At 36.9% G+C, this 26,835-nt stretch overlaps 1 protein-coding gene and 1 long non-coding RNA gene across 2 annotated transcripts; one reads left to right on the top strand and one right to left on the bottom strand.

Moving 5' to 3' along the window:
• Positions 1-424: 424 nt before the first annotated feature.
• IL31RA (interleukin 31 receptor A) lies at positions 425-26,835 on the top strand (the record flags this gene model as incomplete). Its single annotated transcript, XM_082497288.1, has 15 exons — positions 425-476; positions 2,538-2,834; positions 5,164-5,284; positions 7,421-7,602; positions 9,012-9,163; positions 11,970-12,135; positions 12,750-12,832; positions 13,358-13,574; positions 14,601-14,783; positions 16,796-16,897; positions 17,454-17,600; positions 20,092-20,232; positions 21,513-21,606; positions 25,366-25,444; positions 26,236-26,835. The coding sequence occupies 15 exons, from the start codon at positions 425-427 to the stop codon at positions 26,833-26,835; spliced, it is 2,616 nt and encodes an 871-aa protein (XP_082353414.1).
• On the bottom strand, positions 10,209-26,785 carry LOC309683086. The gene is made up of 4 exons (XR_014270186.1): positions 26,762-26,785; positions 15,875-15,973; positions 11,286-11,492; positions 10,209-10,293 (listed from the first exon to the last, which is right to left on the bottom strand). It is a non-coding gene; the product is annotated as an uncharacterized lncRNA (long non-coding RNA).

Here is a 26,835-nt window from a genome sequence, read left to right as displayed (position 1 = left end):
GCCTTCCTTTTCAAAAAAATTCACTCTGCCAAGTGAATCTGCTCAGAAGATGGCCAGGCAGGCTGGGTTTCACATGAATGTAGATAGATTTCTTCCCAACTCTTTACGCAGTCCTTGGAAGGTAAATTACTTAAGTGGATTGGATTGTCCTCAAAAGGATTTCAGGTGCGGTTACCTTTCTCTTCTTTATAGGATACGTATACACTTATCTTAGGAAAATGGCATCAAATTTCTCCCATCGTGCAGGAAAGTATCACTGAGACAAAGCAATACTTAACTTGAACGCAAGTGAGAAATACTGAATAGCATTATTAACTCTTATACAAATGCTTATGGAGTATTACAGGGGCATCTTTACTTGAAGTACATTATTTTTATTTTTATTTTATGACAGCATTTCCTGCCCATAGTTCCTGAAAAAGAAATGTTCAGCTGTTTGATTTGGATGTTTGTCCTGCTCTGCAGCTCTGTAGCAGGTATGTTTCTCAATTATTAACAACTGTCTTGCCATGAGAAAGTTTTCCAAAAGGTGACCTTCTCCAAATGGAATTTCAAAGTGTTCTGAAATAAAAAAAAAAAAAAAAAGTGTTTTAAAAATAGAAATGACTAGGTGATTGACTAAGTTGTGTACAGTGTAGACAGAAAAATTAATTTATGGTACTTTTGATGTCCTGTTGTGGAATGTTAATTGTGATCATGGTAGCCTGGATTTGTTTTCTTTTGTATTTAAAGTATTAAAAAAATAAGTATTTTAAAACTTACTTTGTTAACTGTTTCCCTATTGTACAGGATATAGAAGGGGAATCTGCATCTGGAAGTCATATCCCAGTTCAATTCTTGTTGGGTTGTAAAGGTGATAATTTTGGAGATCTGCTGATGGAACAAATTAATGTTTATATAACATAAGAACACTTAAAATGTGGTTAATGTCTGCTGGTTTTGGACTATTTTAAATCAAATATTACCTATTCGGACATTCATGCATTCACTACTGATGTTCTCATTCCTACTTTTAAAAGTCACCTACTAACGTGTGACTATTTATTTACTTATTTATTAGTGTTGTAGTATCACAGTCAGTTCAAGCTGGTGCAGGTGATTGCTGAAGCTGGAAGAGCAGGTAGTTCTGCACTCCCTCCACCTCTCATCTCCCTCTCGTTCTGCTGGAGTGCATGTTTGTGTGGGTGGTTGTGAAGCAGTGAGGAATCTGATCTGGATGGGGAACGATGTTATTTTTTGCCAAGTTTTAATTTTTCTTCTGTATCTGTTTCCTTTTGGTTCACTACGCAGGCACTTCTTCTGGCCTCAAACCAGGACACATGCAAGGGGGGTGACAGCAGTGAATGCGTGGTTGAGGACTAAAAACGCTTCTTGTGACAGCAGTGCCACTTTAAACTGATTAAGTTGAATAGTATAGGTTAGAATAGGAAATCACAAGGACAGATTGAAATAATGACTTTGTGATAATAATTGAAAGTTCACGTGCAATTTATCACAACTTAACACACAACAGTGATTTATTATATAATGGTATTTGTGGCTTAAATTGTTTGGGGATTACATGGAAGAGGGGTGCATAAATTTGTAGAAGCTTGAACAATATAGGAAACAGTGCAGTTAATTGCTTAGAAGTGTTATACAGTAAAATTTGTGTACCAGAGCCGCTAGTATGACTTTGAAACATAAAGAAATTACTTTGAAACAAAAATTACAAAAAAAAAAAAGCATAGAAAGCAATTTACAGTTAATACACCCAAAAAGGAGAGGATTACCAGGGAATGAGGAAGAGAGTTTAATACTTGATTCCCTTTCAATCCTACATTCCAGCAAAGAAATTCTCTCTGTAAAAGTTGGGGCTTTTTTGTTTTATTTAACAGATTTATTTATGAAATTTGGCTTCAAGAAATAAGTAGCAGCAAAAAAATAAAGAGCTAGCTCCTTGCAGGACTCTAATGCACTGTTTGATAACTTTGTTTCTTGAATTCATTCATGCAGCCTGCTCCTGTGTTTTCCTTTTACATGCATTTTGTATACAATTCCTGCACTGTATCTAGGAATATAAATTCTATGAGGGGTAAAAGTACTAAAGAGATGTCGAAATATATTCCAGCTTAGTTGTAAATTTACAATTTACCAGTTTGATGTATTTTCTGATATAGTAATTAGTAATGATAACATCTAGATTGTATGCATAACTTTCACATATAGGAATGTTTTTTAAAAACAAATTTAAAAGACAAAAGTCTTTTTTTTTTTCATTTTCAGCTATTAAAAAGCATTCGAATTGAAATTTCTCCATTATTTGTGGGAAGGTATAGAAACATCATTCTTATAAAATACCTACGGTAATATAGTAATTAATGTGAACTGAATTTCCAAATAGCAATGTCTGATTCAAATGACTGAGCATTTTTGTTGAACTCCATAAGAAAAAAACCCTAATTAAATGATACGTAGACAACAAAATAAGTTATCATTTTTCCAGTGGTATTTTAAAAGGAATTAGATTATGTGATATCTTTGGTTTTGTTTTTTAGATGAAAACTCCATCAGAGATGCTGACATTTTTCCTTCATCACCTGAAATTGAAAGAAGATCCACCCTGAAACTGTTTTGTGTTCTTGGAAAACGCTACACACCTCACAGAAATGCAAGCCACATCATCTGGAAATTGAATCATGAATTGATTGCTCAGGAAAACTATAACATTGTGAACGAGACTGTATCTAGTGTCACCATCCATAATTTCACTTACAGCAAAGCTCATGTAAAATGTTTCACTAAGTACTTGGGCAAGGAACAGCTTTTGGTTCACACTGAAGTTACATCTGGCTGTAAGTAGAAAAGCAAAAAAATAAATTTTAAGATTTTTTAATATCTTACTGTAAAAATTTCAATTTAAAAACATCTTTTTTTTTTTTTTTTTGGCTTGTGGTATTGCAAGGCACCTATATTCAAATATCTCCTTTTTTTTTTTTTTCTGAAGTAAAGCATGGAATTGCAGGCATTCCTTACTGACACTGGTTCATAACTTCTCTGACCCTGACTTTTGGCCGGCTGCAGTGAGTGGAGGTTTTCTGTTGAGTTCAGAGGGTATTGGTTCTGTCCCTTTGGTTATGTCTTTTGTCTAGCCTAGCCAACTTCAGCTTTCTCCAGGGAGGGTTCCCTCTCTCATCCTCCATTCCAAAGAAATTATAATTGCGATCTTTTATGGAGAAGGTTACAGGGCAAATATGTATACAAATTCTCTAATTTATTGAACAGATTAAGTCCAGATTATACTAATGTGTGCCTGGGGGTCCCACTGTAGTAAAGAAGCAATAAATGCAGAAAAATACATCTGTGGAAAAAAAAAACAGCAGAAGGTATTGAATCACAGAATCATAGAATGGTTTAGGTTGGAAGGGACCTTGAAGATCATCGAGTTCCAACCCATCTGCCACAGGCAGGGACACCTTCCACTAGACCAGGTTGCCCAAGGCCACATCCAGCCTGGCCTTGAACACCTCCAGGGATGGGGCCTCAACAACTTTTTATTACTTCATTGTTTTGCTACGGATCCCACCATGACCTTTTTTGAAAGTGCTGAAGTGAAATTCTGATTTGTTAAAGGAGAAAAAATGCTGTTGATGATGCTCTCTAACGTGTCTGGAGTTCCACCAAAATGTTGCCCAAGTCATCCTGCCCATTAGGAAGAAAATGGATTACATCTTTGTAACAACCTTTTAGAAAACATAATTTCACTTCTAGACCACAGCCAGTCCAAAGATGGATTGGGTTGGTCATTGGCACTGGTCATTTTTCGGTAAAAATATCCTACTGAGAAACCTCATTGATGCAACTACACTCGAGGCTCTCCTACAGAGGGACGCAGCTGGGTTATGCCATGGAGATGAGAGGAAAGTTTGGTGAGACCGAAAGGAAGACAAAACCCATGAGAAACTAGGCTTGCAAGTTCAACAATGTGTTGCTTCTTTCATGAAGCTTACTGAAGCTTCAGACAGGTCCTAAAGGCCTTAACAAGGCCCCCAGCCCCAGATGTACTTGCATGAAATAATGCCAATTCAGAAGTCCTTGAGATACTGGATCATTAGACAGTGTCAGATCCTTTCCAGGCTCTATTTGATATCACTTCTCACTGCAAAACCTTAAATGGAACTGTCATTTTTAGTTGCTTTCACCATCTCTGATAACACCTCAAGCCTGGGTCCCAGTTCTTTACAAAAGTGAAGAAAAAAGCAATGTATTGGCCTGCGTGCAAAGTTTAGCGTGGTTGTCAATAAAATAAAGATCTTTTGAGTGTTTTATTAGGTGGAACAGCAAAGTACTATTTTGGATAGGGGGCATTTTCAAGCAGTTTGTTTCACTGAGTGCAGTTCTCTTCCTTTCAACTCAAGGGTCTCTTCCAACCCAGACAGTTCTATGATTCTATGATTCAAATTTCTTCTATTGAGTGAAAAAGTCTGTCTTTAACCAAGAAGGCTTTGATGGTGTCACATTGCTATAGATGATTTCAAACTATAGACATTGCAGAGGATTGGGGTTTTTTTTTGCGCTATCTGGCTTGTAAGATAAAGAGAGTCCAGAACTAGTGATCTCTTCAAGGTCATATAGCTGTGTTTCCCAGGAAGTTGTCTTCTGCAAGCCGAGGTCATACAGGCTCCTCAGAGTAGGGGTTTTCACAGGGTACGTGGTTAGACATTCTGGGAAGGAACCAAGAGGAGTTTTATCATTCAGAGAATGCCTTCTCCTGAACTTTTGTGCTGTTTCTTTGTTTTCCTCTTGCTCTCTGGACTGGCCTTGAGCTACAGGTGTGTTGCGAGGGGTATACTTAAAGGTTCAGGACAATGTATGTAGTGTTTCCATATAAGATAGTTGATGAATTACTGCAAAAATAATTTCAGCCATACTTAGTTAAGTACTTCTGAGAAGCAGTTGGAGAAAATGTCCCTATTTCCCCAGGGGAAGAAAGATTGGTTTTGATTTTGGTTTTGTGAGGAGTTTTGAGGGCAGTAAGAAATTATAAAATTAAGTGCTACGCAAGGCACTTAGTGAAGTTTGCCATAATCTGATCTTTGACCAATAAATTAAATGGTACACTATAGTTACTTATTTTTACCAGACGACTTTATTTTTTTTTTTAAAAAACCTTTTTCGTTGTAGTTCCACCAGACACACCAGGAAATATTTCCTGCATTTATTACTTTGATGCTGAACTTAGCTGCACCTGGACTTCAGGAAGAGAAACAAATCTTAGGACGAACTATACTCTTTACCGAAAAATGTAAGTATAGGTCATATTGGGAACTTGGTTGCTGGGGTGAGACCACCAGCTCCCTTCTCTTCATATCCTGACTTCTGTTTAAAGAGACCCTGGAAACGTCATGGAGTTCAGAGTCATGGAATTTCCTCAGTAAATTCAATTAATTTGTGGTTGTAATGGTTGAAAAAGGTTACAATCTGATACCTTTTTAGTACGCTGTATAAAGGAAATGAGCATTCTCAACCCAATATTCAGTGGACAGATGATTACATCAGAATTGATGTTCACTTGTTTCCTTGAAGTAACATTACCAATGTACCAATGTACCAATGGAGAATGGAAGCACTTTGTGGGAGTGTTACCCAGAAACTTTCTGTGTTACTAACTATCCTCGTTTTGGATGGGTAAAAAAGTCTACTTGCTCCTCTACTTTAAACAATTCCCAGTTAAAACTATTAAAGCCCCTGTTACTCTGCTTGACACCAGTAGGGTTTAACCTAGGGACCTTTGGATTCATAAAGTTTCAGTGAAAGAATCCAGAGTTAATTGTCCTTTTTGGATTGCTTGCATCTGGGGATTTGTATTTACAAACACGAGGTATGTTGTCTCATGCTTTTTAGTGTGACCCCATTATAGAGGCATAAATACTTGATTCTTTCAATTTCGATTAAATTCTAAATATTTTGAAGCTTACTTTTTCATAAGTTACTGTGAAAATGGTGAAATCAGTGTTGTTCCAAGGCAGATCTCAGATACAATTATGAAGGTGATAACACAGACTTTGTCTGAAATACACTTGTGAATCTGTTCTTCATAATAGTGATGCCTGTAGTGCTCTTTTTCTGACTAATCAAGACTGTAGGTAATATGATTTCATGAAGAGTTTTCTAAAATGCCTGAAATTGTTCTTGAGAACTGGAAGGAATTCAGACTCCAAAGGAGATATTTTCTTATTGCAGGTTGTACTAGCATATAGTATCTTTTTTATTTAAAACGTAGGGCAGGAGAACATCTTTAGTTTTATCTCCATTTTTGACTTGATATTTTAGGTGGAACTTTCTTACTCCTTTTAGCGTTTCTACATTTTATAACTTAGCTGAGTTTGTGAAACCGTGAACTAGAGCAGCTATAGAAAGTAAGTTTCAATATTGTTCCTATCTGTACCATCACAAATTCTTCTTTAACCACGCAGTGAACTGGATTGCAGAACTATTTCCAGTAAAATCTAACCATTGATTTTAATCCAGATAACTCTCTAGCTGAGTTTACCGTATGACTACAAAAGCACTGGTATAGGGGGGCAGAGAGCTGTGGATTTAAGCAAACAGCTGTGCGTGTTAGGGAAGACATGACTGCTTCCTTTCACAGCCATGCAGGTGTACACTGGCTTAAAAATGTTCATGAAATACCAGCCGCAAACTCTTTTTTGAGTTACACGAATGATCTGCTTGCTTACTGCATAATGTGAAATATTTGACACAGGCCGCATATATGAGTTTTTATCTGTTGAAGAATTTATCTGTGGTTGATAAAATGAAATAAATTTTGTTATCGTTGCATCCCACACTACTTGTTATGAAAGTGTATGCTGTAAAGGCAGCGTATTGTCAGTGTGTTCTTTCAGGAAAATCTGTCAAATTTCTGTTACCTTGTAATAGCTTGACAGTGGTACAATCTGGCTTTTCTTTTTCCCATATTTAAAAACTGAATAAAAGCTTGTTATCACATAGTTCCACGTGGCATGTGTTACTAGCTATATCTGGCTGTATTTTTAAAGGAGGTTTTGTGTGGAGTTACGTGATTTTGGTTCTCTTTGAGATTTTTATCTAAAATAATAATATCATGTGGATCCCCCATCAAGGCATTTTTACTCTTCTGGAAAGTTGTCTTACTAACTGCAGTTAAAACTAATTGAGTCTATGCAGGCTATTTATATGCATTTGCAAGAGCAGTAGAATTAGGAAAGATTATTAATTTGGACAAACATATCTTTGAAGGAGATGTTCACTGGTAAAAATGTCCTGCAACCTCAAAATCATATAAATAATAATTTATATGTTTATGTGTTTACATAAGAGAAACCATCAATCAGTTTGAATTGTTCTACAAAAATCCTCTAATTTCTAACTCCTTTTATTTTTCTCCTTTGTTTTTTAGAATGACAGAAGGAAGGGTGACTCTTCCAAATACAGTGGGCTCCTGCCAAAGCAAAACGGAGTCATGTTCGTTTTATTATCCAGATACTCCCTATAGTAGTTCTTTTTGTTTTCAAGTGAAAGCTGAAAATGTTTTGGGTGAAGCCTCATCAGATTGTGTTCCTATGCCTATGGAAAAAATAGGTAATTAAAAAAAAGTGTTATATAAAGCAGTGTATGTTGAGTTGACTTCTTTTTCCCTCCCCATGGCATACAGGTTAGAAAATGCTGAAACAAATTTTGTCATCAAAGTTGATTTACATAGAAGAAAATAATGAAAAAATAGTACTTTTCAATATAATAGTTTTGAAACTATTATTTGGGTTTCATTTGGTTTTAAATTGGTTTCAGTTTTGAAGTGCCATCTGATTGTAATTAACTAAAATGACGAAGTCTCTGAAATCAGATTTAGGGTTTAATAAAATGTTTCATCTTTCCAATGTTTTTTTCATCAAAGTTTGGATGCTTTCAATTTAGTTGAAGCAAGGCTCTTGTTATGTTTTAATTGATGGCCTTTCCATGTAAAATTCTTCGAACTGGTTAGCGGTACAGCAGCAATCTTCAGCAATTTCTTGGTTTTACTGGGAGGTGGTGAAAGATGATAATGTGCTCTGTTCACACTATGAAATGTCTGACCACAACAATATATTTTTAAGCTAATGTCTGACATATCTGTTATAAATTACTAAGTTTTTAATTATTAATGAGTAAAGGCCATATACCAAAACTTTGCACAACTAAGTGGTACTTGGATTGTGCTTTTGTATTTTTGAGTGGTACTAGATGTTAGTGCAATATCTGGCTACAAATGAATAGCGATATTATAATTTCTCCAGGCCTGCCCATCATTTACTCTGCTGTTCTACTTTCTGGTTAGGAAAGCTAAAAACCCACCCGTCCTGCGATTCCCAGGAGCCATAACAATAATTTGTCTACCTCTTTTCCCTCTGTGCTGTGCTGCATTTTCCTCTGTTCATTTTGGTGTAGTTAATTAGCAAGCCTTTTAACTGAGTGCTTTTGCCGCAGCACTCCGTCAGCTCTCCAGCTCTCCCCTCCTTTATTCCCTGCGTTCAGACCTCCTGAGGCTCCTCATTGCTTTCTACATACTCTGTACCAGCCATCTCTTTTCTCTGTCCCAATCCATCCTTTTCTTTGTCTCCTTCACAGTTCTCTCCTCCTCGAATCCTTTTCAGCTGAGTTCTTCCCTCATCTGCAGTTCGGACTTGACTTTGGCATCCCAGCTCCGCTTCTTCTCTTTCCCCTGATGTTGTCTCTGAGTAGTATTCTGCAGTGCTGATACAGATGAAAGAAATCTGCACGTCTGTTTGAGAGCGAGTTTGTCAGCATTAAATCAGTTACGCGTGCAATCTCTCTTATAGATAACTTCCCATATGTGGGGTTATGTCTATAAAATAGACCATCATGTGAATACTCTGATAGGATGTAGGCTATTGGGATAATAATTAGACTTCTTGGAACACACATAGATGGAGCAGTTCTGAACTTTTATGGAAGCTTTTTCCCCTGATAATGTCTTTGTTTCTCCATTCTAGAGAAATTTGAACCTCCTGAAATACTTTCAGTTAAAAAAATCACTGGTATAAAGCAGTTGCTTACAGTAACCTGGAAAATGCCTGAGAAGATTATCCCTTCACAAGATTTAATTTGCCAGGTTCATTACAGAAACTTGTATTCAAATTCTTCGGTAAGCTATGTTTGCTTCTTTGTGACTAATTTCTTTATGTTATAAAAGGATAAATAGAAAAAAGGCAACAAGTAGTTGGAAATAATGTTTAAAACCTTGTTATTTTAGTGGAGCAGAATTAGGTATGCATCATCCTCATGCAACATCAGATTAAGATGTACTAATGATATGTTAGTTTTCAAGTGAATCAAAGTATAAATTTTGAAACATGGAAAACAAGGGAAGTTGTTTTTCTGAGTTTGTCTTTCAGACACTTAAATTGAACTGTTACAGAAAAAACAGGTTTTAGTTATTTGCTTCTTTCAGATGCCTGTTCCAATGCACCTCGATATGGAAGTGATTCTGTTTGCAGTCTTACTGTTTCCTCTCCAAAATTTAAGAACGGGCCAGGTTGCTTGGCTTGTGTTTTTAAGTTAATTAAACTGAGATATCTGCCTTAACCTTACTATTTTATACATTAGATATGTAATTTTGGGAGAGAAGAAATTCATCAGGGTAGCTAATAGTAGTCCTCAGAGCTTAAAAAAGTTCCTGATACTAAAGGTGTTTCTAATTAGCATCCTCCTCACATTCTCATGGCAAGCATCTTTACTGCAGATACGATATATTAATTGTTAGATTCAGGATATAATATTTCGGGTGATCTGACTGGCAGGATGGCTCAGGTCCGCTGGGACATTAGAAACTGAACTAATATATTTTTAAAAGAGCTGTTCAAGGTGTTTATCCTTTTGGACTCAAGACACGGGTGTCCTTGTGATGCTTCCATACATATGAGATCCTTCCCAAATGCTGAAAACATTCACGTTTTTTGCAAAGTTACAGCATTATTGTGTATTATGTCCATTTGTCAGCACTGGCATAAGAAATTGCCTGTCTAGTTTTTCTCTATCAAATGCAGTCTACAGACAGTTTCTTCCTCAGAACTTACCTGCATTTTTCCACAGACATTCTAGAAGAAAAATAGTAGCCATGATCAGTAAAGACAAAACTCCAGTGGTTTTGGTTCTGTAGGATCTTAGACAGGCGTGATTCATAGTTTCGCCTGTAGCCAATCCAATGGCTATGGCCAACAAAGATTGCCTCAAACCATCAGTTAGATATAGGAGCTATAGGAGCTGTTTTTCTGTCTGTCAGCACAAACATGGGGAAAAAAAAAAAAAAAAAGAGTTGTTTAAGCGAATGTCAGGTATTTTCTTGACTTTTTAAACCTTCCTACCAAAACAATCTAAATAGTATTTTCCAAACTGTTTTTACTGACTGAAAAACAGGTGACCTATTTTTCTACTTGCGTATACTAAGTTTCTAATTAGAATTAAATATTGTTAACAGCCTTTTGGCAATTAACGAAAAGCTAGTCTGGGGTGTCTTCAATTCTATGTCAGGTTCTGCAGGAAGTTGATTATGGTTTTGAGGCCCTTTTTATTGCAGGTTGGCTAAAGATTCTGTCACCGAGCAGTGGTTTGTAGATCCCTGAATTCATTCTAATAGCAGCAGTTTTCTATTTTTGACAATAAGTTTCTTGAGACCAGAATGGACTAGAATTTTGAGTTTTGTTAGGCAGTGCACTTCCCATTATGGTGTTCAAAGGAGTGGATGTCTGCATTTTGTATTGTTACAGTTTGGTACACTTTTCATTCGAATGTTCAGCTGGTGGAAGACAAGAATTTCTGCACCAGTTTTTGGCTCCGTTGTAAATCTACATGACATTACTACTTCAATTTGGCTCTCAAGAGGGAATCTTCCTTATTCTAAAACTTTGCTGACCTTGCGAGAATTTAGCTGGCTTGAACATTTGTTTTAGTGTCTCTCTGTGTCAGTTATCTGAAATTTGAGAGGAGGAGACTTCTAAAATATTGATTAATTTTTGCAGTTTGGAAGGGAAGACGCTACGTTCATGCAGTGATTGTATCAGTTGCTCCGTACACAAACACTTAAATCTTTCTATAGTTCTTGTTGCTTTCTTCTACTTCCCATTGTCAGTCCAGTTGAGTTGGTGCATCGCCTCCAATTCCTGGTTTTCATGTCTTCTTTCAACTTCTGTTTTGGAACAACGATCTAGCTTCTGACTTCCGTCAGTGAGATGTGAGTGGGTTCCTTTTAAGATGAGGAAATTACTCACCTTGTCATTACTTTTCCAAGAAGATATTGCATCAGTTATTTCTCGTACTCTTGTCTTCCTGCACCACTTAAAGGCCCCATCTTCTTTTTTTTTTGCTCAGTAGCAGAATTTTTTGTGTTTTCACTGGTCTTTTCATTTTAGTCACATGCTGATAATCTTTGGCATGGCCTGCAGCCACACTGTTGTATGGCTAAGAGCTAGAAGACTCTTTAACTCAGAAAAGAAAAACAAGAGAAGAAACCAGTACCCAGCTGGCTCACAAGCTGCAGGCGATCACTGCTTCCCCAGGGATGCTTCTGCTGTGAGGTGGAGCTGTATCTAGGACATTATGGTGGCATTGGCTTTAGCAATACCCATTTGCTTCCCACCAGTGGGAACTGCCTTCATCCAGCACCTCCTGAGCCAGCACAGCTGCTCTAGAATCACCTGTGAGCTGCACACAGTTCAAGCCACAGGTCGGTCAGTACAGACCTAGTTTTGGCTCAAGTTTTGCAAATCCTGGAGTTTTACAGGAAGAATGAAGATACTACACAGAAAAATGAAATATGAAACGAGTAATTCTGAGTTTCAGAGGAGTGAGGTGGGAAACCGGAAAACTACATCCTTTGCGTTTTTTCAAAACTAAGTCGTATATCTACATGCAATCTTACAGCAAATAATTTTTGTTGATGTACCTACTTTCAGGAATTTGTCACCGTCCCACTGAATTCTGCAGAGAAAACAGGATCGTACAATCTCACAGGCCTGTGGGACTCCACAGAATACTCAGTTGCCATTCGGTGTATCAGTGTTGTGTCAATATTCTGGAGTGAATGGAGCAGAGGGAAAACAGCAAGCACAGAAGAGAAAGGTAGGCTAACTGTTTAGTAAGCTTTTCTTTGTTATACTTTGAGGCTTTAGGATTTAATAATGGAAAACTGCATTTCAGCATATTATCGGTCCGTTTAACTGAGAATGCTGTTATTTAAACAGAACACATGTATTTTGTTTGAATATAGAAGAGTGAAAACTGAAAGACAAGATCAAAGTGTGGAGATACGAAAGGTGATACAAACAACAGAGCTAAGAAAGAAAATGGGTGAATAGACAGTGAAGAAAAGAAAAATTCAGAGTGTAGATGGAAACTGAACATGGCTAAGTAGGATAGTAGCAGAAATGTAGTGTAGCGAGTATGTCCAACGAAATGAAATATAAGTAGAGAAATTAAATTGCCAGTTAAAAAACAAGACGAGAAAATCTCCTCTAGAACTTAACAAATAAAAGAAATCAGAAAGAAACTTATGGAAAGAGAGAAGCTGCACTAATTAGAGAAAAAAAGCATAACATTACACAAGGCAAAGTAAGTAAGTAAGTAGTAAGTTCCTCTCAGCCTGTATTTTTGAAATGTTTTGATTGTTTTTACCACATTACACTAGCTTTTTAATGTAACAACAAATGTCAAGATATTTTTGTGTCTTTAAATAGCTCCTTCAGAAAAAGTGGATTTGTGGAGGGTAATTGAGTCTTCACACTCAGCTGGAAGTAGATCTGTACATCTCATGTGGAAGGTATGTACTCTTTTCATGAATTGATAAGCACATTAGTATCCTGCAGCTGATACTGTGTTGAAATATTTTAGTGTTGTAGGAAATATAACTCCCAGGGGGTTTTGCTGTCTTCAGAAAAAAACCTCGCTGAATTAAAGTAGAATTGAAAAGGCTTTTGTTTACTGAATGGTAGGTTAATAGAGTTTTGTATTCTGTGTGGAAAGCAAGGGTTTAATTGTGTTCAGATCACTGGAAAATCTGATTTAAAGTCCTTACAACTGCTCTTAAATAATAGGGCTTATTAAAGTCTACTAGAGTGATGAGAGGCTCTTTGCATTTCAAATCTTAGTATTTGACTTTTGAATCTTTCCTTCAATGAAATCATTGCAGCTGACTGTCCCGAAGCTGCGACTGAAGAAAGTACCGTTGCTCTTCTAAATATAGTATAATAATTTTATAATTTATCTGGACTTTTTAATAAAGTATATACTTTTGTTTACACAAATGACACTGTGAACCACTTACTACTGTATATTGTTTTAATAGCCATTAAACAGCTTTCCACCTTCCGGGAGAATTCTAGGCTACAAAATACAGTATTTTCCGGAAAACAATGCTGCACTTAAAATGACAAACATCTCTACTGATAAGAAAATTATTTTACTTATAAATGAAGAGGCATATATAATATCTGTTACTGCCTATAACTCTGCTGGAAATTCTCCTGAATCTATTTTGAGGATTCCATCCACTGATGAAAAAAGTAAGATTTCTCAATATCATAATATATTTTTCACATTAACGAAAAAGTTATCTTCCTGACATGTGTTTAAGTTCTGTTATAGTGGAAGCAAAATTGTGCTAAGGACTTTTGCCATAGATCTATATATATAGAACCGTTATTATGTACAAAGCTGTGTAGTCCATTATTTTTTACTAGAACATTATATGGTTGTTGTATTTTGCTATCACGTATCATGTTTTCATTATAGATGATTATTTGGGGGGTTTTTGTTTTGAAAGACAGTTGTTGAGATATCATCACTTTCTGATGTCTTATTAGAATTTCTATTTTATTACTTTCTGAGAGATTGTCGTTGTGTTTCTTTTTTTAACCTTGGACCTCCCCAATGAATTTATAGAGTCCCATCAAATTCTGACTTATCCCTCTACTAGGTCATAAAATTGGCTACCTTTTTTTTCTGATTTTTCCGTGCTATGACATGCTTTTTTCCCCCTACATACATCTCTTCTCACTTTGCTTTACCAGGTCTTTTTTCCCTCTGCTTTGCCAGGTTGGGTTTTCACTCAGACTTTCATTACTTTCTGAAGGCTGATGGTTCACTTTTGCTTCACAGTCATTCATGACCTCTCTGACTTTATTTACCAGTTTGCTATTGCCTTTGTCATCTCAATCAAAACTTGCTTATGTGCAAAACCTCTAAAATTGATAGTAAATTGGTTTGTAAAATTTTACAAACTGTAATATTAAGATCGTAGAAGAGAGACTGGTCTTTGATTCTGTATGTGTTAATCTTCTTGAGTATCATCTCCTCAATCCCCTCTACGCCCCTTTTCATTGTAGCAATTCTTACATGCTTCATTTAAAAGTATTTTGAGTACATGCATGTGAACATAGGTATAAAGTAACTTTTAAAATGTTTTTTTTAACCCTGAATACTTCCCATACTCTTTTAAAGAAGCAGTCTCAGCTTGCTATAATTTAATTGTTTTCTTGCTGCTTTTTTTGTGAAGATAGATTTGCTGACATTTTCTGTTCAATTTTTAGCTCCTCAGATTATTGAAACAGTGAGGACCTTTACAACAAATGAAGAAGTGGTTGTGGAATGGATAGCCTCCGAACCAGAAGTAGCTGAATATGTAGTTGAGTGGTATGAGGAATTGGAGACAGATCCTTTTAGTAGATCATGGCAATATGTATCAAATTCTACAAACTGGAAAACTAACAAAAGTATGTTCATTTATCAGTTACAGCTGTAATAATGTACATATATATGTGTATTTATATGTATTTATTTATAGGTAGACTGTAAAAAACAAACAAGGATCATTTCATCCAGCTTTCCTCAGACCATTTTAAAAAATAACAGTATTATGTGCTTTATTGAAATCTTTGCGTGTAGTTTACTAGCAATTTTAACTTTCAAATTTTCACGCAACATGCAAGATGGTGTTTGCTCCCATATAAGATTAGGCTACAGATTTCATGTTTAAGCAGTTCCATGGCTTGATCTTACGCCATGAATCTTCCACTAGGGAGGCCTATGACAGATGTACGCTATTTTAGCAGAGAAATCTAGAACCAAAAAAATGAATTTGAAGATGGGAAAAGATCATGTGCTTTCATATGTGTTTGAGAGAGATCAAGAAACCGATTTGAAGGACAATTCGACTTTAAAATAAGCAAGTGGAGCGATTGGTCAATCTGGCATGTTAAGTATCACATAATCATATCTGTATTGTGACCTAAGGCATTTCTAAGAGGTTTCGGTGGCCTTATAATGCAGTGAGAAATAGGTGAGGATCTGCTCACTTTTTTTGTTTTAGAGACTGACTTTTCTTTAACAGATAATCTCTCTAAGTGGTAATGTTTTGGCTATGTGTATGTAGTTTCAAAGAAAAACTAAACAATGTGCAGACTTCAAGAGATACGTGCAAAGGCAAAACTGTGAATGTTGATGTATCCCATGCACATTACTTTTAGTGAGCTATTCTTTTTATGTTTAGATTAATTTTTTTAGAAACACAGGAATAATAGTGAAAATCTTTCATTTAATGTATGTGATAAGTGAATTTTTGATTATTAGTTCTTTGGTTCTCCATTAGTGAAATGAAATTTTTCAAATTTGAAAGTGGTTCTTGGTCTTGAGTCTTATGCCGAAAGTTACACTGTTTCAGCAATTTACTGTGAGGAATAGGTGCTATTTATAGCTGTTCTCAATATATAAAAAAAAACAACTTTCCTCCTCAGCATGGTTAGGAGATCTTTGTTCACCGTAAGCACAAGTCACGTTAGAAATGTCAAGGCAAATTCAGACTTACTGTTATTCAGGTCTGATTCTGACATTCTTTTGTGGAATTATTTTAAGGACGACATGCAGGCCATCATCACTTTTGCTGGGTTGCAATAAGTGTAAGGGACTGAAAAAGCAGCAGAGAGCAGATATAATGCGAGGATAGTCATTATTCTTGCTGAACAAGCTACAGACACGAGGAATGATCTAGGAAACCCCTTACACTGGTTTCATGCCACGGGGTGTAAAGCCACAGATGTGTCCTCTCGGAGTTGATGAGGATTGCTTGTAAGTGGGGGGTGTGCCCTGTTGATTACTTGGCTGCTGGGTTGTTCAGAGTTCAAAACTTCATTTCCCGGAAGCTTGAACTATGTCTTGAAACATATAAAATTCTACTGCAGAGATTTCCTTTGTACAATTGTACTTTTAAGTCAAGCTGGTTAGAAGCTGATCTGCAGTTGGCATAACTGGAGCGTCATCGTAGAATTAAGAGCTGGGCCTCCATTGTCCCTTTTAAGTTGTTTGATGCATAAGACAAAACTCTCTTCTGCAGAGCAGCAAACCTAAAGATACGTGAAATTAAAAATATTCCAGAAAGTATCATTTAATACTGGTTATTTGAAAATAACAACTTCCTCTAAAACCTTAAACTTTTATAAGATGAATAAGTGGCTTCATATAGAGAAGCTGTATAATGCTGAAGTATAATTACCCATTCAAAGTATGTGAAAAATGAGTCAGAAACCAAGTGCTCTTATAAATACTACTACTTTGTGTTAAGTGCAGTAATGAGTGCTTGAGGCAATAAATATGTATTGTGCTTGCTAAAAACTTGAATAAAATAGAGGTCTTTAACAGTGTATTTAGAACTGCACTGTGATTTATTCTGCTTTTATTGTGTTAATCTTACAGAGAATTTTATGTGAATATTCCTTTTTTCATTTTACAGGAAACTTTAAACCATTCATATGCTATAACATCTCAGTGTATCCTCTCTGTGGAAATAAAGTAGCAGCTCCATATTCCGTACAAACTTATGTTCAAGAAAAAAGTATGTATTTTAAAGTAATAATGTTGTGAAAGGTGTGTTGTAGTCAGTTTCTCAGGGTGTATTATCTCTGAGAAATTTGGTACTGGCATTACTGAAGGAGAGATGTAGATGCTGAAAAAAACCAGGATTCGGGCTTCTTGATATCTGTTCATAGATCAGCTACTGAATTGTTCAGTAAAGAAAATTTGTATCTTGTGATACAGGTACATTGCTGCTTGAATCCACTCGTTTGTTGTAAAGTTTACATCCTGTATGCAAAGCACTTGGAAGAGCTTGCTATAGCTACAAACATGAAATGATCCTGAGGTATTCGGATGCAGTAACACTGAGAACTGTGCAAAGGCCAGAATAGGTGAGGGGAAGTATTATCAGAAGAAATCACACATTAAAGAGGGTGAGAAAAGTTAAGGGCTATATCAGAGAACTAAGGTGACATATTTACTTGTACATTTGCTGTCCCTAATGTTACTGGTATGTGTGAAGTAACACAGATGGTTAACATTGCGGTACTTAGACTATTGTACTACTTTTTCTAATTTATAATGCTTCTGTGTAGAGCCATCAGAAGGTCCTGTGGCTGACACAGGTGTTCCAGGGAAAAATGAAGTTACAATAAAATGGAAGGAGATTTCAAAGGATAAAAGAAATGGCTTTATCAGTAACTATACAATATTTTATAAACCCGAAGATGGAAAAGAACTGAGTAAGTATACATTAAACATCAATGCTTCAACAGGGTTATGACAATCTGCTGTCTGAAGATAAATAGTTATTTTTATAGTTATTAGCACACTTTGTATGTTATAATATGCCTGAAAATACTGGTGCTAAAATGTGGCTTACATAAAGGTTAAAATTTTTTTAGGTTTGATTGAAATGATGGAGTGTTCTAGTGAATAGTCCCTGCTTTAATACTGCATGTGTATTCTTGCTCAGTTTCTTTGTTTCTGAACTTATTTTGCACAGCACTGCTTGCTCTCAATTAATCTTTTTTACTCTTAGTATTTTGCTACACATGTAGCACAGCCATGACTGTTGAAGAATAGAATCATAAAATGGTTTAGGCTGGAAGGGGCCTTATAGATCACCTAGTTCCAACCCCCCTGCCATGAGCAGGGACACCATGAGAGGCTTTTTGCAGATTGTTCTCCGTTAACAGTAAAAAAATAAAATTTGCAGGATTATGCCAGATTAGAGAGTTTTGTTTGCTAGATACCTGCTGTTTGCTCCATTTACATATGTGCTAGTTTCCCGCAATCCTCAAATCTCTCTTCCATTGTGACACACATCTGAAACCAATGGACAAAGTTGTGACAGAAGTAGAGGAGCTAAAGTGCAGCTAAAATATATTGGAGAGTCATAGATCCTGTGCAAATTCATTAATTTGAACCTTATGAGGGTTCAGTGAATTTATAAGTTCCATGCATGTCCTTGGAAGGATGTCTCTCCCAAGCCTTCAGCTTCTGGAACACTATGGTAAAAATTTTCTGGTAAAAGTCTTACAGTCACTTTTGTTATAAAAACAAAATACCAAATGATAGCCAAGAAGCTAAAATAAACTGCCAAGAAATAGTTTTTTTGGACATTGTTTTTAATTTCTTCAAATGTGCTTGATTTTCTGTGCTTGGTATTGTTTTTCTACTCTGGAGGCTGATAACATAACTTTTGGAGCATATTCTTAATCTCCTACTTCAGGAGTAGTATCCCATACAAAGTGTCAGTATAATCCTCTCTATTCAGAGCTTCTCTGGCCTAGATCTCAGCAGAGTCTTTTATGAGAAGTATTTTGGTGACCTAAATTTGTTCTTCCTGTTTAGTTTATGAAGAACGCTATTAGATCATTTGGTGCTTCAAAAATGGTTCTTTTTCCTCCTTTGTTTTAGACATCACTGTTAGCAGACACCTAACGTAATGTTTTTTAAAAAAGATCTCAAACTTACAGATCTTGTGATGTCTTCAGTTGCTTCTGGATATCCAGTTTGGAGCCAGGGCAAGAGTAATAGCTGATTATTTCTGTCAGATTCAGTCCCCTACATGCAATTTTTTTCTGCCATGTTGGTTTCTGAGTGATTTAATGCTGATTGCTTTGTGCAGGGTCATCCTCAAGACATGCAGCCTCATGTTATGGAGCCATATGTCTCTATATTACTTCTAAAATAAAGCAGACTGTGCCCATTTTAGGAGTTCAGATTAGTTTCTTTAGGAAATTAGTTTTAAATAACAGCTAAAGGGAATGAAACTTAGATGGCAATACCCTACTGTAGTGATGTTTTTTGAGGCTTCTCTCATGTCGCATCTTTTTGATAAGACTGGAACATGGAGTTTGTGCCAAGGGGACTTCGCTGATGGCCTTTTAACTCTAGAACTTTCCTTTCCTTTCCTTGATTTAAGAGAAACTCAGTGTGTTTAATGTCAGGGCATATTGCAGCATATGTGTTTCCTGGGGCTTTCTTGACTGAACTGAACGATGACATGAGTTGGCTTTGAGTTTATGCACCAGAAAATGCTTTAGTAACTTTAATTTCGTAATATGAACGTGGTTTTAGTACTGTTTGTAGACATAGAATGTTATATGTCCTGCTCAAAAAAAAATGTAAAAGTGAAGCACATCATACTAATCCTGGTAATGGAGAAGGTATTGGAAATGTTAAGTTATATTCAGAAAAGCCTTTTGAAACTTGGAAAAAAAAATCCTGTTGATTTTGGCTTTCCTCTCACTTTATTGGGGTGATATACAGTGCTGATAGATTGCACCCTTTTGGATGATCAGTGTCTAACTGCACGTACTAGTAATATAGTTAAATTTCATGAGCTGCAGAAACTGTTTTAAGTTCTTAATTTATAAGCCTAGGTTCCAGGAAATAAAGTTCTCAAAACACTGTTTTCAATGATAAAATAAACTACAAGAGATCATAATTTGCCTATTGTTAATATTAGCAAAAAAATGTATATTTATTTTTAAAAGTAAATACATAATCGTTTATTTTATTTCCTTAAACTTTCAAGTAGCATTGATAAACATTATTTGGTAATTTAAGTTTTCTCTCTCAAAGGACTGATAACATTGCTTTGTATTTCAAGTTGTCTTTAAAATACTTTGTGATCTATCATTGTAAATGATGCTAAATAAGTGTACAGTTCCCTGATGTAACACTGTTTTGTGTGTTTATTGACATACATATTCTCCTAAAAAGATGAAACAGTGAACTCTGATGTTCTGCAATACAGACTGAAGTCCTTGCAGGCTAATACGCAATATACTGTCTATATCATGGCAAGCAATGAAGCTGGTGGAACCAGTGGAGAGCCAAAAACCTTCAAGACTTTGAAATTCAGTAAGTAATATTCCAGGTTAGTTATTACTATTTGAAACACAGATTTTGGAGTAAGAAATATAGGGCATTTTTGTTGTAGGCATCTGGGGTTTTTTGTTGGTTTTTTTTTTTGTTTGTTTAATTAGTGTTAAACAAAACAAGGAAGAATTGCCAACACTAGCTGAATTTAACTCAATTTCACTGATCATCTCACAGACGGAAACCTCAAGTTTAGAAATCCAAACCCAAAATCTTTAATTTGCTGTCAATAAAGCTGTGGAATGCTATGGATGTTTGTGGGAGAAATAGTTTCTATGTTGTCAGTTATGGGATGGGTTGTGGCCAGTGTGTGTGGGGAAATATGTTTTCCTATTTCTTACTGTTTATTTCAGCCAGATTTTACCAAGGAAGTTGGTATAATGGCTGCAGGTCAGAAATTCAGACACTTTCTTATTTTTACTTCTGGAAGAATGTTTTTGGTACATACATAAATTGTCATAGTGGTGGCAAAACTGAAATATAAAAAAGTGCATGAGCTACCCTTAAACTTGTCATGGGACTCAAAGCTTTTTTTTTTTTTTTTTTTTTCTTCCCCCTGTAAATTCATCTGCTAGTTTGCTACTCAAATGCAAGGTAAGTTAGGCTATGCTGAAGTCTGGTCCCTATTGCTGCCAACACCTACCTCTGGTAGGTACTTGGAAGCTAGCTCAGAAACCTATGCACTATTTCGGTCAGAGTAACTGCATTATTTTGTGTATTTAAAACCTATCTATCTCCTGCATTGAATTCACTGTTTATTTTGTAGTAGCAGGTAGAGGTGGCACTATATGGCAGTTTTAGGTGACTCCAAAGCAAGAGGTGCCCAGAGAGGTGGTAGACACTTTACCCTAGGTGACTTTCAAAGGTTGGCTCGGTATGACCCTAACAAACCTGATTCTAATTTCAAAGTTGGACGAGGTGACCTACAGTTGTCCTCTCCAGTCTGAATTATTATGTGATTCTAGTAAAGAAAGGAAGTTTTAAAATTAAATACATGTGTTCCTGAGATGTCCTGAGAAGTCGCATTATGAGCTGCTTTTCTGGCTCAGTATCTGTGACTTGTTGGATTCAAAATACTCATCTTTTGACAGGCTGTACAATGAGTAACATACAGTGTTCTGAGTAATTTTGACTGGTTTTGACAGAGCTCTTTACAATTGTGCTAATTAGGTGAGTTGGATGTTGAAAATTAGCTGTCTTAAGGGAATATGTGAAGAAATGATAAACATCTGTGTGGTTTTCTTTTTTTTTCCCCTCTAAAGATAAAGAAGATGTTATTTTCATTGCTCTACCTGTTGGATTAAGCATGCTGTTTCTGTTAGGCCTTTGGATAACATGCATTTTGAAAAAACATGCGTGAGTACATTTTCTGCCATCTAAAACTGAATGTAATCCATTAATTTTAACTTGTAAAAGGCAATTTTTTATATATCTTACAGATGCTTTTGTTGGATTCCAAACCAACATCAAGTTAAGACAATAAGCAATTGGAGTAACAAGTAACTAAGCATACAGCTTATCTTGTAATTGCAGTTAATCTGCTATAATAAAAAAATAAATATTAATTTTAGAAAGTGCAGAAAATCAGCGCAAAAGAAATAGGAGAAACAGATTTACATATCACCTATATCAATTTATGGAAAACGCTACATGCCATTTGCAGTTCCATGTTCAGTCAAGTGAGGGGAGCATACTTTAAGTCAGTTACCGAAGCAGTAATAACATGAAAAATAAAGTTTCCCAGACACTCTTAATATATCTGCTAGTACACCACTAGAACACATTCCACATAAACCCTATTGTTTGTCTTAGCTATATTAATATTACTTTTGTTAGTTTGTGACACTTAAGCTGTAAAGAAGTCATAAAGAAAATAGAAATTACACCATGTGAAAGCATTTGGGTACTTGATCCATGAGTACGGATCCATATCTATACATGATTCATAATCCTTTTATCTACTGTCACAGATGTCCTCTGCCAGATGCTAAATTGCTTCCTCAAAGCATGGGGATGCTATAACATCCCAAAGGTGACTGTGAGGATTTTTTAAGGTTAAAAAATGTGCTTTTCTTTAGCATGAAAAGCAGCTGGGTTGTTTGGCTGAAGCTTAATAACAAGGTTAAAAATCTTACCTATTCTGGGGTGTTCTAAGCTATTAGAACCAAGATTGTTGTCATGCAAAGCATCAGGTAATAAATCTAGCTGAAGTAGTAAGTATAACTCCCAACTCTTCTACATCTTCATCTGTGTTGTGTGTTCTGAGTTTTTACAACGGTAAGGAACTATGTTTTGATTCTGGAGAATACTTTGAGATGCACTTCAGTGTTTATATTCTTGTGTAGATCGAATTGCAATGTGAAAAGTCAAGCTATGGTCTGGTATATGTATACCCAGTATCAGTGAGTGATTCATTTTGTTTCCTGTTTACTACTCCGTTGGACAATTAATATGCTACGGTGCCAGTTAGCATCATTTATTTGCTGTTAACACAAGAATTCAGATCACGAAATGATAGAATTTTCAATTCTTGATCACGTAAGGCGGGGAGCCAGCAGAACTGCCACCTTGGATTTCCGAAGGGCAGACTTTAGCCTGTTTAGGAGCATGGTCGAGAGTGTCCCTTGGGAGGCAGTTTTGAAGAGCAAAGGTGCCCAGGAAGGCTGGGCATACTTCAAGCAGGTGCTCTTAAAAGCGCAGGAGAAGGCCATCCCCGTGTCTCGAAAAACGAGCAGACAGGGAAGACGACCAGCCTGGCTAAATAGAGAACTTTGGCTGGACCTCAGGAAAAAAGGGGGTTGGCAACTTATGAGGACTATCAAGATATAACAAAGCTATGTAGGGGGAAAATGAGAAGAGCCAAAGCTCAGTCAGAACTCAGCTTGGCCACTGCAGTTAAAGACAATAAGAAAAGGTTCTTTGAATATATCAATAGAAAAAGGAAGACTAGGGAAAATGTAGGCCCACTGGTGAATGAGACAGGTGCCCTAGTGGTGGAGGACGCAGAGAAGGCAGAGTTACTGAATGCCTTCTTTTCTTCGGTCTTCACTGCTAAAGCTGTCCCTCATGAATCCCACACTCTGAAGGCAAAGGGGAAGGTCTGGAGAGTGGAAGATTTTCCCTCAGTTGAGGAGGACCGTGTCAGAGACCACTTGGCCAAGCTGGACATTCACAAGTCCATGGGCCCTGATGGCATGCATCCGCAAGTGCTGAGAGAGCTGGCGGATGTTGTTGCTAGACCACTCTCCATTGTCTTTGAACGGTCATGGAGAGCAGGAGAGGTGCCTGAGGACTGGAGGAAGGCCGACATCACTCCAATCTTCAAAAAAGGCAAGAAGGAGGACCCAGGGAACTACAGACCAGTTAGTCTCAACTCTGTCCCTGGGAAGGTAATGGAGCGACTCATTCTGGATGTCATCTCCAAACACGTTGAGGAACAGGAAGTTATTGGAAGTGGTCAACATGGATTTACCAAGGGTAAATCATGCTTGACCAATCTGATAGCTTTCTATGATGTTATAACTGGTTGGCTGGATGAGGGGAAAGTCGTGGATGTCATCTACCTTGACTTTAGCAAGGCTTTTGACACTGTCTCCCATGACATCCTCATTAGGAAGCTGAGGAAGTATGGGCTAGATGAGGTGACAGTGAGGTGGATTGAGAGTTGGCTGCGGGACAGAACTCAGAGGGTTGTGATCAGCGGCACAGAGTCTAGTTGGAGGCCTGTAACCAGTGGTGTCCCCCAGGGGTCAATACTTGGTCCAATTTTGTTTAATATATTCATTAATGACCTGGATGAGGGGGCAAGTTTGCTGATGATACCAAACTGGGTGGGGTGTCTGACACCCCAGAGGGCCGTGCTGCCATCCAGCGTGACCTGGACAGACTGGAGAGCTGGGCAGAGAAGAACCTAATGAGGTTCAACAAAACCAAGTGCAAGGTCCTGCACCTGGGGAGGAAGAATGCTAGGCACCAGTACAGGTTAGGGGCGGACCTGCTGGGAAGTAGCTTGGAGGAGAAGGATCGGGGTCGTGGTAGACAGTAAATTATCCATGGCCCAGCAATGTGCCCTTGTTGCCAAAAAGGCCAATGGAATCCTGGGCTGCATAGGGAAGAGTGTGGCCAGTAGGTCGAGGGAGGTCATTCTCCCCCTCTACTCTGCACTGGTGAGGCCACAACTGGAATACTGTGTCCAGTTTTGGGCTCCCCAGTTCAAGAGGGACAGGGAACTGCTGCAGCGAGTCCAGCGAAGAGCAACTAAGATGATTAAGGGATTGGAGCATCTCCCTTATGAGGAAGGGCTGAGAGAGCTGGGACTCTTTAGCTTGGAGAAGAGAAGGCTGAGGGGAGACCTTATTATGGCGTACAAGTATCTAAAGGGTGGGTTGAAGGAGGATGGAGCCAGGCTCTTTTCAATGGTTCCCAGTGACAGGACGAGGGGCAATGGGCACAAGTTAGAACATAGGAAGTTCCGTTCAAATACACGGAAACACTTCTTTACGGTTCAGGTGCCAGAGCACTGGCACAGGCTGCCCAGGGAGGTTGTGGAGTCCCCTTCTCTGGAGATTTTCCAGACCCGCCTGGATGCAGTGCTGAGTAATGTGCTCTGGGCAATCCTGCTTTAGCAGGGGAGTTGGACTAGATGATCTCTAGAGGTCCCTTCCAACTCTGATAATTCTGTGATTCTGTGATTCTGTGAGTAGCTCTGGCGCGGTGTAATGATAGGAACATTTTCCTAGAGCAAAGTTTACCTGAGGTGGTTTTTCACTGAAGAACCACCCTGAAACATGATCAAAACAGATTTTGTATACAGTCTTATTTTGGCATGCAGTTATTTAATCTACTATATAAGAAAAAAAAAAGACGTGTGCACTCGTAGTTTTTTCTGCAATGTTTCTCTGTGATCCAAGATTTTTACTTGTTGAGAACTTTTGTAATAAAAATTAATGTGAGGGAAAACAATTTTAATGGAAAAGATTGTGTTAATGTAGGAAGGACTTCCTTTGTGAAAGTTTGGTATTTTAGCAGTATTGGGGCTTTCTGGGGGGTTGTTCAATTTATTTTTAATAATCTATTTCGTTCATCATTTGACTAAAAATCCTGTTTCAATGATAGATTTAAAAAAGTTTGCTGGCCTGATATACCCAATCCTGCGGAGAGCATGGCAGTGGAATGGCCTCTTGATGCATCTATGGTAATATTTGCAATTTTATGTATTTAAGAAGCGATCAAGTGGAGAGAAGTCCTTTTCTGACAGTCATTTCATGACTAAATAAAAGAAAAACTGTTGAGTTTCATTCTTCTAAGTGCTATAAAGTGCTTTTCCTTGTATTTCAAACTAATATGAAAGATTCATCTGTATAAAGTATATTCATTTAATTCTTAAATGGCAATGAAAAATAATGTTTTGAAGTTATTAAGTGACTGGTGGACATGGTTTATTAAATAAAGTCAATTAAATTTGCTCAGGTTATTGAGTCTATTGAGCCAGATTCCCACATCTGGATATCTCCCCCCTTTTCCACAAATATGTAGTGCATTTTTGTACTAACATTTTCGTCTTTTTAATTGTTCAATATTTATTCCTTATCAAAGTTTTGATGTTTATTTGAATGAAGCGGAGTTGATCAAGTTTACATAGAAAGTGTAATGTGTGGAGAATGGGATTTAAACATTTGTCTGAAAAATGGCTGATTAGAGTGGAAAAGATGGAAACATCCAAGCCTGATTCCCAGCCTTCACTGAAACTCCTTATTCTATTAAGCACAGAAAACCTAATATAAAAGTGTTTAACAGAATAACATTATCATTTTTAGTACTCATTCACATATATCAGCAACCTAGCTGAAATGCACATGAACTCCTTATTAATGCACTTTTAAAACAGAGTCAAACAGAGCTCAAATATCAATATTTTATATATTGAAAAAATAAACTAATATATATCCCTATATAACTTTCCAATTTATCTCTTTGCATTGACAGAATAAGTCATTTTTGAAGGGAGTGATATCTGAGGCTAAACCCGTAGACTTTGAAGACCTAAGTGTTTTGGAACATTGTTTTCCTGAAGAAAGTCAGGAAGGATCACTACTAATGAATTGTGAAAACCATGTTTCTGAAGGTACTGATATTAATACAAAAGGCATAATTAACAGAGATAAAAAGATACTGTATAATGAAGAAAATGAAGTTGCTAAATGTTTTTCACCATCTATGCCTTATATAATTACTGATCAAGATACCGGAATTCAAATGCATTCAGCTTTGATACCAGCGAAGGAAATCCAACCTGTAGAAATGCTGGAAGGCGATTTGCATGAATCCCAACAGACTTCAATTAAAAATGAAGAAAATGCTACAGAAGACGTTCTAAAGCTGGAAGATTTCAGTGAAAAAGCACTGTTCAATCCATACCTTAAAAATTCTGTTAAAACAAGGGAATTTCTTATTTCTGAGAACTTGACAGAATGCAGTAAGAACGAACCCAAAAGCCAGTCAACTGTCTTACCTCCTTTTCAACAAAACGTTGTGGGACAATCCTACGTAACACTGGACATGTTCGGGCTAGCCACAGCTCATTAG

The sequence above is a fragment of the Vanellus vanellus genome (genome assembly GCF_965231255.1).
Source record: "Vanellus vanellus genome assembly, chromosome: Z".
Classification (NCBI taxonomy): domain Eukaryota; kingdom Metazoa; phylum Chordata; class Aves; order Charadriiformes; family Charadriidae; genus Vanellus; species Vanellus vanellus.
This window is presented reverse-complemented; position numbering and strand designations above follow the sequence as displayed.